This window comes from Geotrypetes seraphini, chromosome 1, assembly GCF_902459505.1.
Source record: "Geotrypetes seraphini chromosome 1, aGeoSer1.1, whole genome shotgun sequence".
Taxonomy (NCBI): domain Eukaryota; kingdom Metazoa; phylum Chordata; class Amphibia; order Gymnophiona; family Dermophiidae; genus Geotrypetes; species Geotrypetes seraphini.
The window spans coordinates 529,606,779-529,620,435 of NC_047084.1; the positions used below are offsets into that span (position 1 = coordinate 529,606,779).

The 13,657-nt window shown below is 40.4% G+C and overlaps 1 protein-coding gene across 2 annotated transcripts in view; it reads right to left on the reverse strand.

Annotated features, from left to right (window-relative positions):
• TNFAIP8 (TNF alpha induced protein 8) overlaps window positions 1–13,657 on the reverse strand; it is a 241,977-nt gene that overhangs the window by 118,773 nt on the left and 109,547 nt on the right. Inside the window, exon 1 of one of the 2 annotated variants that reach the window (XM_033929035.1) lies at window positions 2,286–2,533. The exons of the other annotated variant lie outside the window; for it this stretch is intronic. Coding sequence (XP_033784926.1) covers window positions 2,286–2,298 — 13 coding nt within the window. The 5' untranslated portion in view covers window positions 2,299–2,533. Of the gene's footprint in view, window positions 1–2,285; window positions 2,534–13,657 lie in introns of those variants that run through there. 2 annotated transcript variants of the gene reach the window in all.

Below are 13,657 nucleotides of genomic sequence, written 5' to 3' on the forward strand. Positions count from 1 at the left end.
CCCCAATTGAAACATCCTGGCAGAAGGGATGCCCCCAACCCCCCCTTAGATTGCAATGGGAAGGGGGAAGGCCTGCTATTTTGGAGTGAAGGGCTTGCTGGGCAGCGTGTGTAAACATCCCTCTGGCTGGACTTTCACCTACAAGGTATGGGGGGTTGGGGGTAGAGTTAGGGGTGTGAGGCCTGCAACCTTGGGGGGGGGTGTTCTGATTCACAGGGTATCGGGAGTTCCAGGGGGGATTCAGGGAGGTGGCAGCAGGAGGGAGTGGGCATCTTTCTTGCTCGCTACCTCAATGGGGAGGGTGGGGGTTGGGGGCAGGAGTGTATGGGCATCCCTCCTACCCAGCTGCTTCAACGGAGGGGGAGGGGGGTTCAGGGACAGGAGGGAATAGGCATCCCAACTGCCAATTTTGGTGAGACTTGTGGGGGATCTCCTGCTGAGCTGCTCAGCTGATTACAGCAGGGGGATTCCATTGCTGTAATCAGCCGATGGCAAGGGATTCCACTGCAATTCTCTAATTAGTGCCTGTGACATGGGCACCAGTTAGAAAATTGGAGCGGTTAGGCGTCTGTCCCTTAGGACAGACACAACTCTGGATAGGATGCCAGTGTGCAATTCTGAGTCGCTTCTTAGGCAGTTGCAGAGACTGGCATCCTATACAGAATCTCCCCCTCAGTATGTAGCCCTTGATGGAGACTGCCCCAATTTTGTTGATTGAACAAAGAACTTTTCACAGCGGCCCCTCATTTATAAAATCTGAGAAATAATGACAAACTTTAGAAAATCAATCCCACGGTGAGAGTGGTGAAGGACAGAGCACCTGTATCAGTGAAGTATTTATTTATTCAATTTTCTGTACCATTCTCCCGGGGGGGGGGGGCGCAGAACTATTTAAATGATATTAATTAAGGTACTCAAACATTTTTCCCTGTCTGTCCTTGAAGGCTCACAATCTGGGGGCAATGGGGGGATTAAGTGACTTGCCCAGGGTCACAAGGAGCAGCATGGGTTTGAACCCACAACTGCAGGGTGATGAGGCTGTAGCTTTAACCACTGTGCCACCCTGGTCTTTGGAGAGTGCTCCGGGCACATTTATCTCTAAGAGAGGATGAGAAGTTTGTTCCAGTGTGCTGAAATTCCACTATGAAACTATTTCCACTTACAATAGTGCAAGAAGTATGAAATATTATTGAAAGGCAAGCACATTAGGAATTTCCTTGTTTGTTAAGAAAACCAGGAAGAGGAGTCTGAAAACGACAAAGACAACGTATTTCAAATGGCTTAAGTTTGCCAAACCAAAACGGATTTACAGAAGAATCATCTGCTGTAACAAATGAGAAACAATCCTTGAAACAGCATTATCAAAACCATGTCCTTGCTAAGCTACGCTAAGCATGGGCCAAGTGTCACTGCCTGAGAAAAAGAACTGGAGAAACTCCTTATTTCTAGTGTTTTATGAAAAAAAAAAAAAAACCCCAACGCAACGCTGTTTAAATCCAAAGCTTTCTGGTTATGGGAATGTCTTGAGGAACAATTAAATAAATAAAATGCAAACATTTATACTGCCTATTTTGTGCTGAATGACTTTTAAAAATTACTGACCAGAAGTACATTTTCCTTAGAATGACAATTACAACTGCTTTGTCACCTTCTGATCATCCATCCATCTCTCCTCGTTTCCCACACCCCCTGCCCACACACTCCTACCTCCCTCCCTCCCCCATGAGACTGTCATTGGAATACTTTCATGTTTCCCATGTATATTCTGATATAGGTCATCATTTGCTCATTTCTGACCTGAAGGATGTCACCTTCAAAAACTCAAACATTACCCAACCCCCACCCCTCCATTTTACAAAACCACGGAAGTGGTTTTTAGCACAGGCCGGCACACTGAATGCTCTACGCTGCTTCCAACGCTCATAGGAACACTTTTGCGGTTTGGAAAAAAAAAAAGGGGGGGGGGAATTGTATTAAGTTAGTTCAATTTGTTGTATTACCTTTGAAGGGGACAAACAGTTGCCCTACCACTTTACCCTTATAAACACAAAATAGGGGGGGAGGGAACTCACTCATCTGGGCCTATATTTCTTAAACTAAAATGAAGCTTTAAAAAATTCCCTTTTATTCATGTTTTTAACTAAATTAAAGTCACCAAAGACACTCTCCTGCCGCAGAAAGTCACCCCCCAGACACTGCTACCATAAAGGGCACAAGCTCTGTGACATTCACTCCAAGCTAGACAGAAACATTAAGCATCGTTTGTGGTCAGGTCCTGTACTCACATGATTTCATCATCTTGAGGTGCAAGTTTCAAGCAGTAATGCCGGTCCTTGCAGCCACAGCAGCAGAGAAGCAAAGCCACAGCAGCACCGTGACTGGTCGCACCAGCAGACACGTCTTCAAGTGCAAGTTATACAGTGTGTTTTCTGCTATCAAACCAGCTAATTCCAACGCTTTTACTCACACCAGAAAACCAATCCTCACGCACTGCCAACAGCAAACACAGACTGTGTGTTTGGTAAACAAAAGTGTAAAGCTGCCCTACTTGTTATTCTGGGAGTCTGCTTTCACAATACGATGCTGTTCTTGCCATATTTTTTTTTCCTATACTGCACATCTGAAACCATCTGATAAACTTCCACCGGAGTCCAAAATGTTCGTCGGACCAGTAATCTAACCCCGATCAAGCCGAGGCAGAACTTAAAAGGCAGCATGGTTACCACTGAGGACTCAGGCTTGTCTGACATTCAACAGAACTAATCAGGTGTGTCAACATGCAGCAGACAGGAAGAGACCGACAATGGCAACACAATTACTGACCTTAACCTAGGCATTTAGTACCCAGGGCTGGCCCTAATAAGAACATAAGAATAGCTTGACAAGCCCAGTATCCCATCTTCACGGAGGCCAATCCAAGACATAAGTACCTGGCAAAAACCCAAATAGTAGCAGCATTCCATGACACCGATCCAGGGCAAGCAGTGGCTTCCCCCATGTCTGTCTCAACAGCAGACCATGGACTTTTCCTCCAGGAATTTGTCCAAACCTTTTTTTAAACCAGCTACATTAACCACTTTTTTTTTTTTTAACTTTATTTAGTTTTTAATGCCAACAAAAAGTGCAATACAATTTATATACAAATAATGATAATCAACCAAGCACTTATAATCAATCAGTATCTATACAAAAGATAACAATTCCCTCCCCCATCCATCATTACCATCAGGAATAATACCAAATCAAAAGATATGCCCCCCTACTGCTCCCCCCCTGAACGTGTAGGTGAAAAACAACAGAAAATAAAGATAAAAATAAAGGACAACTATGGCAAATCTACAAAAGATGTCAATGGACCCCAAACTAATTTAACCACTCTTACCACATCCTCTGGCAATGCATTCCAGAGCTTAACTATTCTCCGAGTGAAAAAAATATTTCCTCCTATTGGTCTTAAAAGTATTACTCTGTAACTTCATTGAGTGTCCCCCTAGTCTTTGTAAATCTTGATGCAGTAAAAAAACTAACACACTGTTGTGCAGATAGCCGAATTTTTCTCTCCTTTAACAAAGCCACACTAGTGGCTGCCACTGCAGTAACTGCCCCAAAGCCAATAGAGATTTAAAGGGCTTTGGGGCTTTTGCTGAACAGCTTTGTAAAAGAGAGAGGGGGGGGTGTTTATTAGAGAATTAAACTTTCATATTCCTTTATCTAAATGATAAAATACAGCCACAGCAACTTTGAACAATGAAATATATTTACCACTACTACTTATCATTTCTATGGCGCTGCTAGACCTATGCGGAGACTAGTGGGAGATTTAGATCGTGGACCGGGCCGCAAATTCTGTCAGACCTGGGAATGCTTCTGGAAGGACCTCATACCATATGCTCGCAGTAGACTCTTGAATTGTTAGGACTATCTTACACTCTCAGCCATGGTACTGGCATTGGACTTTTGGGGTGGGGAGGGAAGGGAGGGATGGGAAGGGAGGGGGTGAGCTTGCACTGTTATTTTTTGGATTTGTATGCAACTTCTATTTGTATGTTCTGGTTGAAATAATAAAAATCATTTGAACATAAAATATTCAAGAAATAGTCCCTGCTCAGTAGAGCTTTTATCTGATTTTCTGTAATATTTTAGCCAAGTGAAAAATCTTTGACTTGGCTAAAATATTACAGAAGAATCTTTTACCCTAAAGCTTTACCGTTTGCTACCTGACCTTAGCGTGCATTAAGTGCCACATGAGAATGTATAAAATAGGCCAGGGGTAGGCAATTCCGGTCCTCCAGAGCCATAGGCAGGTCAGGTTTTCAGGATGTTCACAATTAATATGTATGAGATGGATCTGCATACACTGCCTCCTTGAAATGCAAATCTATCGCATGCATATTTTTGGGGGTTATCCTGAACACCTGACCTATCTGTGGTAATTGCCTACCCCTGAAATGACATAGCATAACATAACATAAATGATTACTTATATACTGCATTAGCTTTTCGGTTCAAGGCGGTGTACAGGGTAGTAAAAAACATCAGGAACAGTAATATTTAACAAATTAGAATAATACAGATTTACAAATTCATAAAAAACAATAAATGAAAAATTTAAGTTTGTGATGGGGTGAAAGTTGTCTAGACTTGGGTCAACAAGGGTTAATTAAAACTTGATCATCAGGTTTGGGGAAGAGGTGTGTTTTCAGGAGCTTCCTAAAATGCATGTGTGATGTAGAAGAACGGACCAGATGACTCCATTCTGGATCTTTAGAAGCTACTTGGTAGGATAAGAATTTATTGATGAATCTCTTATGCGAGAAACCTTTAACTGATGGCAAGGAAAAGAGTGACTGGAGTTGAGAGGTCCGCCCGGGTTGGAAAATAAGAAATGATTGGTGAGTTAATCAGGTAATAAACCATATAGGGCCTTATAAAAGAGACAGCCGAATTTAAAAAAACACCCGATTCTCAATTTTTAACCAGTGGAGTTTGTTGTAGAAAGGGATTAAGTGATAAAATTTTTTCCAAGTTAAATATCAGCCTTACTGTGGTGTTTTGAATTATGCTTAATTTCTGTAAATGTTTGTGAAGTCCAGATAGATAGATGATGTTGCAGTAGTCCAAGATACCGAGAACTAGCAATTGGACCAGGAGCTTGGTCGAAGAATTTCCCAATGGATCTAAGTCTCCAAAGAGTAAAAAATCCTTTTCTGGTAACATGATTGATTTAAGTAGTCAACGATAACTGTCTGTCCTTGTGCACGCCTAAGATTCTGATTGATGGTGATAAAGGATATGGAATGTAAAGGTTATAGAATGTAATGTAGAGTTAAAGGCTGTTGCTAGAAAGAATTTTGTTTTTTCGGTGTTTAGCTTTAATTTGAAACAAGACATCCAATTTTCTATTGTAGCGAGGATGGATTCTATTCTATGAATTTCGGCTGCTGAGAGACTGGTGACAGGGAGGATGATAGTGATGTCATCGGCGTAACTGTAGTGAGAAACATTTAGGCTACTAAGATGGTCACCGAAGGAAGCTAGGTAGACGTTGAAGAATAGTGGCGATAACGGCGAGCCTTAAGGGACACCGCAATTGCTGTTCCATTTTGAAGACAGAGTATTTCCAATCTTGATCTGATAGCTACATGATTTCAGGAAGCCTTTAAACCAATTTAATATGTTCCCAGAAAGATCAAAGGAGTCAAGGCATAGAAGCAGAAGATCATGGCCCACCAGGTCGAAAGCATTACTGAGGTCAAATTGAAGAACAAGGGCATTCTGACCCTTGCTAAGTATCTTGTTTAGGTCATTGGTTATTGATGCAATGACTTGTCTCTGTGCTAAAGGAATGCCTGAAGCCTGATTGTGAATCGTGAAGCAGTTGAAAATGTTCTAAGTGGCTCATAAATTGTATTTGCAATACACCTTCTATAAGGTTTAAAGCAATAGGTCTATAACTAACAGTAGCAGCCTCTTTAAACTGGTCAACGACCTTTACAATCTTGAGACGCTCACTGATAATCATGAAAAATCCACACTAACCGCTAACACCCTAGCAGACTTCTTTAACAACAAGATACAAAAACTAAGGTTATCTATAACTGCCCCAGCCATTATTGCCATCTGGAATCTATTTACAAATCAATAATGATTATAATTTGTTTTTTTGTATCAGTGTTACAGTAGCATCCCACTCCATGAATGCTGCCATTAAGGGTCTCCCAGTACCAGCTGCTCTGTTCACCCCCCACTCATTTTATGCTTTCCCCAGATCACTCTTACTACAGTCTCAGTAAATACAAAACAGGACTTTAAATAAAGCAATGGTACCCCTTTTCTCCATTGTTCCCTGGGAATGTCTGTTCAAGTTGTCCAAGCCCATATCCCTACTCTAGCTTGTGTTCAGCCCCCAGTTCTAAAGTTGCAAGCTATGGTAAAATGGGGCTTCCGCTATCCTATTCCATTTCTCATCTCATTACAAAGTGTACCTCCTACCTCAGGTTAATGATATATCTAGGCCCCTCTGGTGTTTCTGCTGCCAGCTCTTGATAGGTCCATTCAAACTCTACTTCTCCCTCTGACCAAATTTCCTAGTGATACTTGAACTGCACCTTGGTTTACATGTTTTTTTTTTCTTTAATTTGGGTAGGCTTCCTTATCATGTAAAAATATAAAAACATCTCTCAAGGACTTTTATGTACAGTGTTCCCCCGGGAATTCGCGGTCCATCAAAGCTTAGAGAAATCAAACTAATGCTTAGGAAAAGTAAAGAGAACAATGGTGTATGAGATTTTTAAAAAGCTCAGGAGACCTCATGTGATGACGTAAAAAGCAGCGTCAACAAAAAAAAGGAGAAAAGATACTAGGAAAGGAAATGTAAAAAACTAAAAAGATTAAAAAAACAAATTACAGAACAAAAAAGATAATGCAAAAACAAAAAGAAATGAGCAAAACATAGACAGACTCCATTATCCTGAAAAACATTTATCAACATTTTCATTCAAACCTATGGGGAAATAAGCTTTCAAATAAAAAATCCAAAAATTTTCCTGTCTCAAAAAGTAAGTGGTCGTATCTCCATTGAAATGTATAGGAACTTGTTCTAAGACACACCATCTGAGTTGAGATGATTGACGATATTGTGAGCAACCATAGATGCCGTGTGTTTACATTGAGGTCTTATTTAGACCTTGACTCTGGTGCTTATGAGATCTTGCCTGGGGCTAAATCTTGCTCCTAATAGTGAGCTTTGCCTGTACTGACGTCCTATTATTATTGTTCTTATAGATACTTTTTCTAATATTTATTTGTGTTTCACGTTTTAGCAAACTCTCACCAGGGGATGATTGGTCTTTATCTACTAAGTCTATTCCCTTCATTATCTTGAATGTTTTGATCATGTCCCCTCTCAGTCTCCTCTTTTCAAGGGAGAAGAGGCCCAGTTTCTCTAATCTCTCACTGTAGAGCAACTCCTGCAGTCCCTTAACCATTTTAGTCGCTCTTCTCTGGACCCTCTCGAGTAGTACCATGTCCTTCTTCATGTACGGCGACCAGTGCTGGAAGCAGTATTCCAGGTGGAGGCTTACCATGGCCCGGTACAGAGGCATGATAACCTTCTCCGATCTGTTTGTGATCCCCTTCTTAATCATTCCTAGCATTCTGTTTGCCTTTTTCGCTGCCGCCGCCGCACATTGCGCAGACGGCATCATTGACTTGTCGACCAATACTCCCAAGTCTCTTTCCTGGAGGGTCTCTCCAAGATTTTTCTTACCAACATGTATCACCTTACACTTATCCACGTTTAACCTCATTTCCCATGTCGTGGCCCTTTTCTCGAGTGTGTTTATATCACATTGCAGGTCTTCACAATCCTTCTGCATCCTCAATATTTGAATAACTTTGTATCCTCTGCAAATTTAATCACCTCGCTTGTCATACCAATTTCCAGGTCATTTATAAATAAGTTGAAGAGCACAGGTTCAAGCACCGAACCCTGCGGCACTCCACTCGTGACGCTTTTCCAGTCCGAGTACTGTCCATTTACACCCACTCTCTGATCCTATCTGCCAACCAGTTTTTAATCCACATGAGTATTTCACCCTCAATTCCATGGCTCGCAATTTTTCGAAGTAGTCGTTCATGCGGGACCTTGTCGAACGCCTTCTGAAAATCCAGATATACAATGTTGACCGGGTCACCCTTGTCTATCTGCTTGTTTACTCCCTCGAAGAAGTGCAGCAAGTTTGTCAAGCAAGATCTTCCTTTGCTGAAGCCGTGCTGGCTGGTCCTCATCAGATTGTGTCTGTCCAGGTGATAAATGAGGCGGTCCTTTATCAATGCCTCTACCATCTTTCCCGGTACCGAGGTCAGAGTCATCGGTCTGTAGTTTCCCGGTTCTCCCTTCTTGCTGGATAATATAAAAAAAGTCTTTTAAAACCCTGTCAAGCCTCTCCTGTCCTCAGCCAGCTGTAACGTACAGTAGAAATTTATTAAAATTTTGGGCTCCCTGAGCCTCAATTCTCTCTCTCTGGGATCCTCCTAATGGCTCCTTCTCCTTCCAGCCCCTCCTCTCAGGAAGTAAAATACTATTTTTTTTAACCACCAGTTGCATTCACCTCACTTCCTGGCTAAATCAACACAAAACATTATTAACATGAACAGTACATTTTCCACATCTATACCTGTGTACAGATACAACACTTGCTTATAAACTTTCCGTAGGTACCACTTGATTTATCCTTCAGGTCCAAAGTTTTTCTTGGGGGGGATTTGGAGGGGAGGGGCTCTCCCTCCCTACCATGTTACAATCCCTTCTTTTGACACATTTCTCCCATCATTTTTTTTGCTTTTTTTCCTGGATTCCAGCCTCAGATGACTCATGGCCTCCTCCATGAGCAAGTTCAGGTGGAATAAAGCTGCCCTCCTGCTCACTTGGGCTTTAATAGAACATTATCGTCTGCTCCTTTGCTAAGCCAAAGGGATACTGCACTCTCCTTTCCTGGATCAGTCCAGGTTTTAGAAAAAACACATTTTTTTATATACGAGGGTAAATCAAAAAGTAAAGGCACAATACATTTAACCACTATCATTTTTCCACATAGGCCCCATGCAAGATGATGCATTTGTTGTATCGTTCCAACTAGCTTCTGCATTCCTGCGGAGAAGTTTTTCAACTGCTCCAGAAGCCAGGTGAGCACCACTTCCTTTACTTCATCATGCTTTGTCTTTTGCTCTATGGGTCACAGTGATGCACCAATGTCTCGTCACCTGTGACAATTCTCTCCAGAATACTGGGATCTCCAGAATACTCTGGATTCTCTCCAGAATACAGTCTCAGGAGCAGGGTCGTGTGCAGACTTTCCTGTGTCCCAAGTCATCATGGATTATGGCAAATGCAGATCCATAGCTGATATCCAAATTTGCAGCCAACTGAGATAATGTTATCCGTTGGCCTTGTCTAATTAAGACATCCATCTTGTCAAAGTGCTCTTGTATACGCAATGTTGATGGGCGACCAGAACATAAAATAAATTTTTATTTATATACCGCAAAAGCCTTTCGGTTCTATGCGGTTTACAAAAGAGATGGGCTGACCATTGTCAGTGAGCTACAATAGATAGAATATTGGCATCAATGAGTTAACAATAGTTTCACATTAGTATGCTGCTTTGAAGGGATTACAAGAATTTTGATAACAGATGGGTTTTTAATAGCTTTTTAAAATGCATATATGATGCTGATATTCTAACCATTTGGCCCAGTTCAGGATCCCTGGAAGCGGCTTGGTATGATAAGAGTCGGTTAATGAATCTTTTCTGAGTACAGCCTTTGACTGAAGGGTAGGTAAAAAATGATCGGGAATGTGTGGAGCGGCTTGGCAACGAGAACATGAATTGAGAACGACCTTTGTCAGTTACACTTGTTCTTTCCACTTTAAACCTTTTTACCCACTCATAAACCTTTCATTGATTCATGGTGCTATGTCCGTACTGAGTCAATATCTGATGGCGAATTTCCACAGGTTTCACTCCCTCTGCCCTACTGCACGTTCTTCTTCGGTGGTGCAATCTTGCAATGGAACATCCATGTTTCTGACCTCTTGGCTGCCACATGAGCGCTGCACCATGCATGGATGAACTATCCAACAAGCAATGTACAAGTACATATGTTGCATTTCGCTAGCTCTGTTCCGGTTATCACGTAATTTAACAATTGCCTTTCATTTCTGATTTGCCCTTGTATTAGGATCAATATAGTACATAATCCTGGTCCTATAAAGTATGACCCTTGCATTTGTATGATTAAGTGATCCTAACATCTATTTGTACTTACCCTCTCCTTGATATGTTCATGCAATAAGAATGAATAGAGAGGTTTGTGTCTCTAAGCTTTGATGAAGTCATCATCAACACATGAGGGCTGCAGATGATGCTCGCAAGGGAATGTGCCTTTGCTTTTTGTCTGATTTCTGTCCGCTGCTGAGGCTGTCTCTATTGTGCTGAGGTTTTTCCAGAGTTTTGTAGGGGATGCTGTGTAGGAGGCAAACCTCTGCCCAATCTACTCTCAGAGACAGAGTGAAAACAATGTTAGTGTCCCTGGGAGAGCAGAGACACAACAGAGAGGAAAATTGTGCATGCTTATGGTCTGATCCAGTTTCCTTAATGAGGCTGAAGAATATGTTACCTTTATTTCATTATAGAACGTTGGCAGTCAGTTTTGCTAGATATTAATTTTATGTGAAGAGGTTTTTTTGTTGTTGTTGTTGTTGCAATTGATGTGCTGTTGTATGTGGACTTTACTGCAGATCTTGTGGTTTAGTGTTTATAGTACCTCTTTGTTTTCCTTTGTATGACTTGGAACACACTTTGACTATTTTGGAACTATCGCTTAACTCAGTGTCCAGGGTTTATGCTCAAAAAAAGTATATGCATCCGTGGACTGTTCCCCAGAAATTCCAGTAGTCATTTATCCAAGAGAGCCACAGAGGGAAGTTTAGATGCGGTCATTTCCCTCTCCAATAACCAGATTCGCCTCAAGCACAATCCACACCACCACATTCTCTACTGCCATTCTTAAAAAAAAACCCAGTAACCTGGAATGGAATCTGCACCCAACCAGCTGCAAACATTTAATATACAGTAAAACCTTGGATTGCAAGTAACTTGGTTTGCAAGTGTTTTGCAAGACAAGCAAAACATTTAATTAAATTTTAACTTGATATATATGCAATGTCTTGCAATACGCGTCACATCATCACAACTGAGCCGATGGTTCTTCTCTCTCTGATGCTGCAGGAGTGTAGGTTTTTTTTCAGAAGTGATCTCCATGGACATTATAATTCTTCGTTCTCAACACCCATGTTTTGCACAATCAAATTGCCCGCCTAAACTCATTGACACCATGTTCGTGACAGCTCTAATGCATATTCTGAAAAACTGGAAATCATCCTCATTGCTAGACTACACTTTTTGGTGGAACTCTTTAAGTATGTACCACAAATTTGAATCTTATGCATATGAGAAGAAATTGTTTTCTCGATCTTCCACAAACTTGACACGAAACAAATCACCTTGGCCATTCTTAGATTCATATGTTCGTTCTGCTCTATAGACACTTCTGCCTCTCTCTTTCTCTCTCTATATTTCTCTCTATTTCTCATTCTCTCTCTCTTCCTTTATCTTTCTCTCTCTTTCTCTTATCCCTCCTGCTTCTCTGTCTTCTTCAGTTCCTTTTCTAAGCAGTTCCAGATACTCTGGATCCTTTTCATTAATCTAGTTTTATTCAAATGATTGTAGATACGAATATTTGATACATGATTTTTATTATGATTCTATATGTTTGAACTGCCTTCTGTTTATAATTCCTATAATATTCAATAAAATCATTGAACTAAAAAAAAAAAAAAAAAAAAGGAGTGTAGGTTTTTTTCTTTTTTTTTTTTCGGGTTTTTTTTTCGGTTTTCGCAGGAGTGTAGTGACTGTTCTAAACGAGCGAGGTCTTGCAATAATGGAAGAGTATAGTTCCCCTAACCTACCGTGCTACCCTTCTTCTTTCATTCCTCTAAATAATTGTCGATTGTATTTCTCCCTCTCTTCCTATTCGTGTTTAGGGGCCTTTCGGTCCGTTTTTACCTAGTATGTAATTGTTGTCAGTCTTGTAGTTTTTAATATAGAAATGTATGTTTCACTTGTTAAATTTTTGTTTAAATGTTAATTTTAATTCCTGTTCAACACTTTGTAGTTTCGAAAAAGCGTTTAATCAAAAATCTGAATAAACAATAAACAATAGTTCCACCCCTCTTTCCTTTTGTCGCGATTTGTCATGTATCCACCCAAAGTATTAATGGTATGTCATTGATTTTATAATTTTAAATGTATTGTGCACCGCTCTGACAGTTTTAAGGCGGTATATCAGATTTTAATAAACTTGGAATACAAGTACATATAGTATTTTGTATTAAAGTTTTGGGGTTGTGGAATGAATCGTCTGAGTTTCCATTATTTCCTATGGGGAAATCTGCTTTGATATACTGTGCTTTGGATTTCAAGCATACTTCTGGAACGAATTATGCTCGCAAACTAAGGTTCCACTGTATATTTTTATTCCTGCAGATACACCAAGCTGTAACAAGAGCTACTCTGCATTAAACTGCATCTGTATCTTTAGCCTGTACTTCGAGTATTACTGAAAGGAATTCATCTTCTATAATCAGTATTCAGAAGGTGAATATATATGCAGAAGAGAAAAAAAAGCATCAATGATCCATGACCTAGCATATTACTATTTTAAAAAGAGGCAAAGAGAAAAGCATCATTACAAAACAAACAGCCATAAGTTGGCTGGAGAAGGTTGAATGGCACAATGTGAGCATAAGCAGCATTATACAGTATATACTACTCATGCAAAGTATTGAATATATGCAGATATCATGGGCGTGCCCAGCTGCTATTAATAATTAAAACTGGAAAACAAAAGCATGCAAGATAATACAAGGTGATTAACGTTGAGATTATTTGGGATAAATGAGACATTAGTGGAATGGGGGGTTTATAAAAGGTTATTTCGAATTGGCTATGATAGAATCAAACTAAATGAAAATATTAAAGTTTAAGCTGGAATTCTTATAGTCCAGAATTAGAAAGGAGAAAAGACACGCTGACAAAGGAAAAGCTTATGCTAAGAACTGACAGAGATTAATTTGTGTTTGGTACAGGATTGTGATAGCAAGATCCTATTGAGGCATGGATCCATTGAGCAACCGCCTAATCAGGAAAAACACATCCAGACCAAGGAGAACTCATGCACATTTCACCCATCCCCCAATCAAAGGTATACAAAGCAAAAAAAATATACGACGGCTATTAGCCACCAAAGCAGCGAAACTAGACTGCCACCTCTCTAATCTGCTGACTATGACGCCCAACTACAAAACATTCAAGAAAGAACTTAAAACTTTTCTATTCAAGAAATTTGTCAAATTATCTAACTAAACCTGATCAACTCTCCACAGACTCAGACGCATACTACATCTATTAACTATGTATTCTCCCTGGAAATGCCCAGGCCAACTCTTGTTGTAAACTGCTTAGAACTGAAAGGTATTGGCGGGATAGAAGACACTAATGTAATGTAATGATATACCGCCTTTCTATGGTGCTTC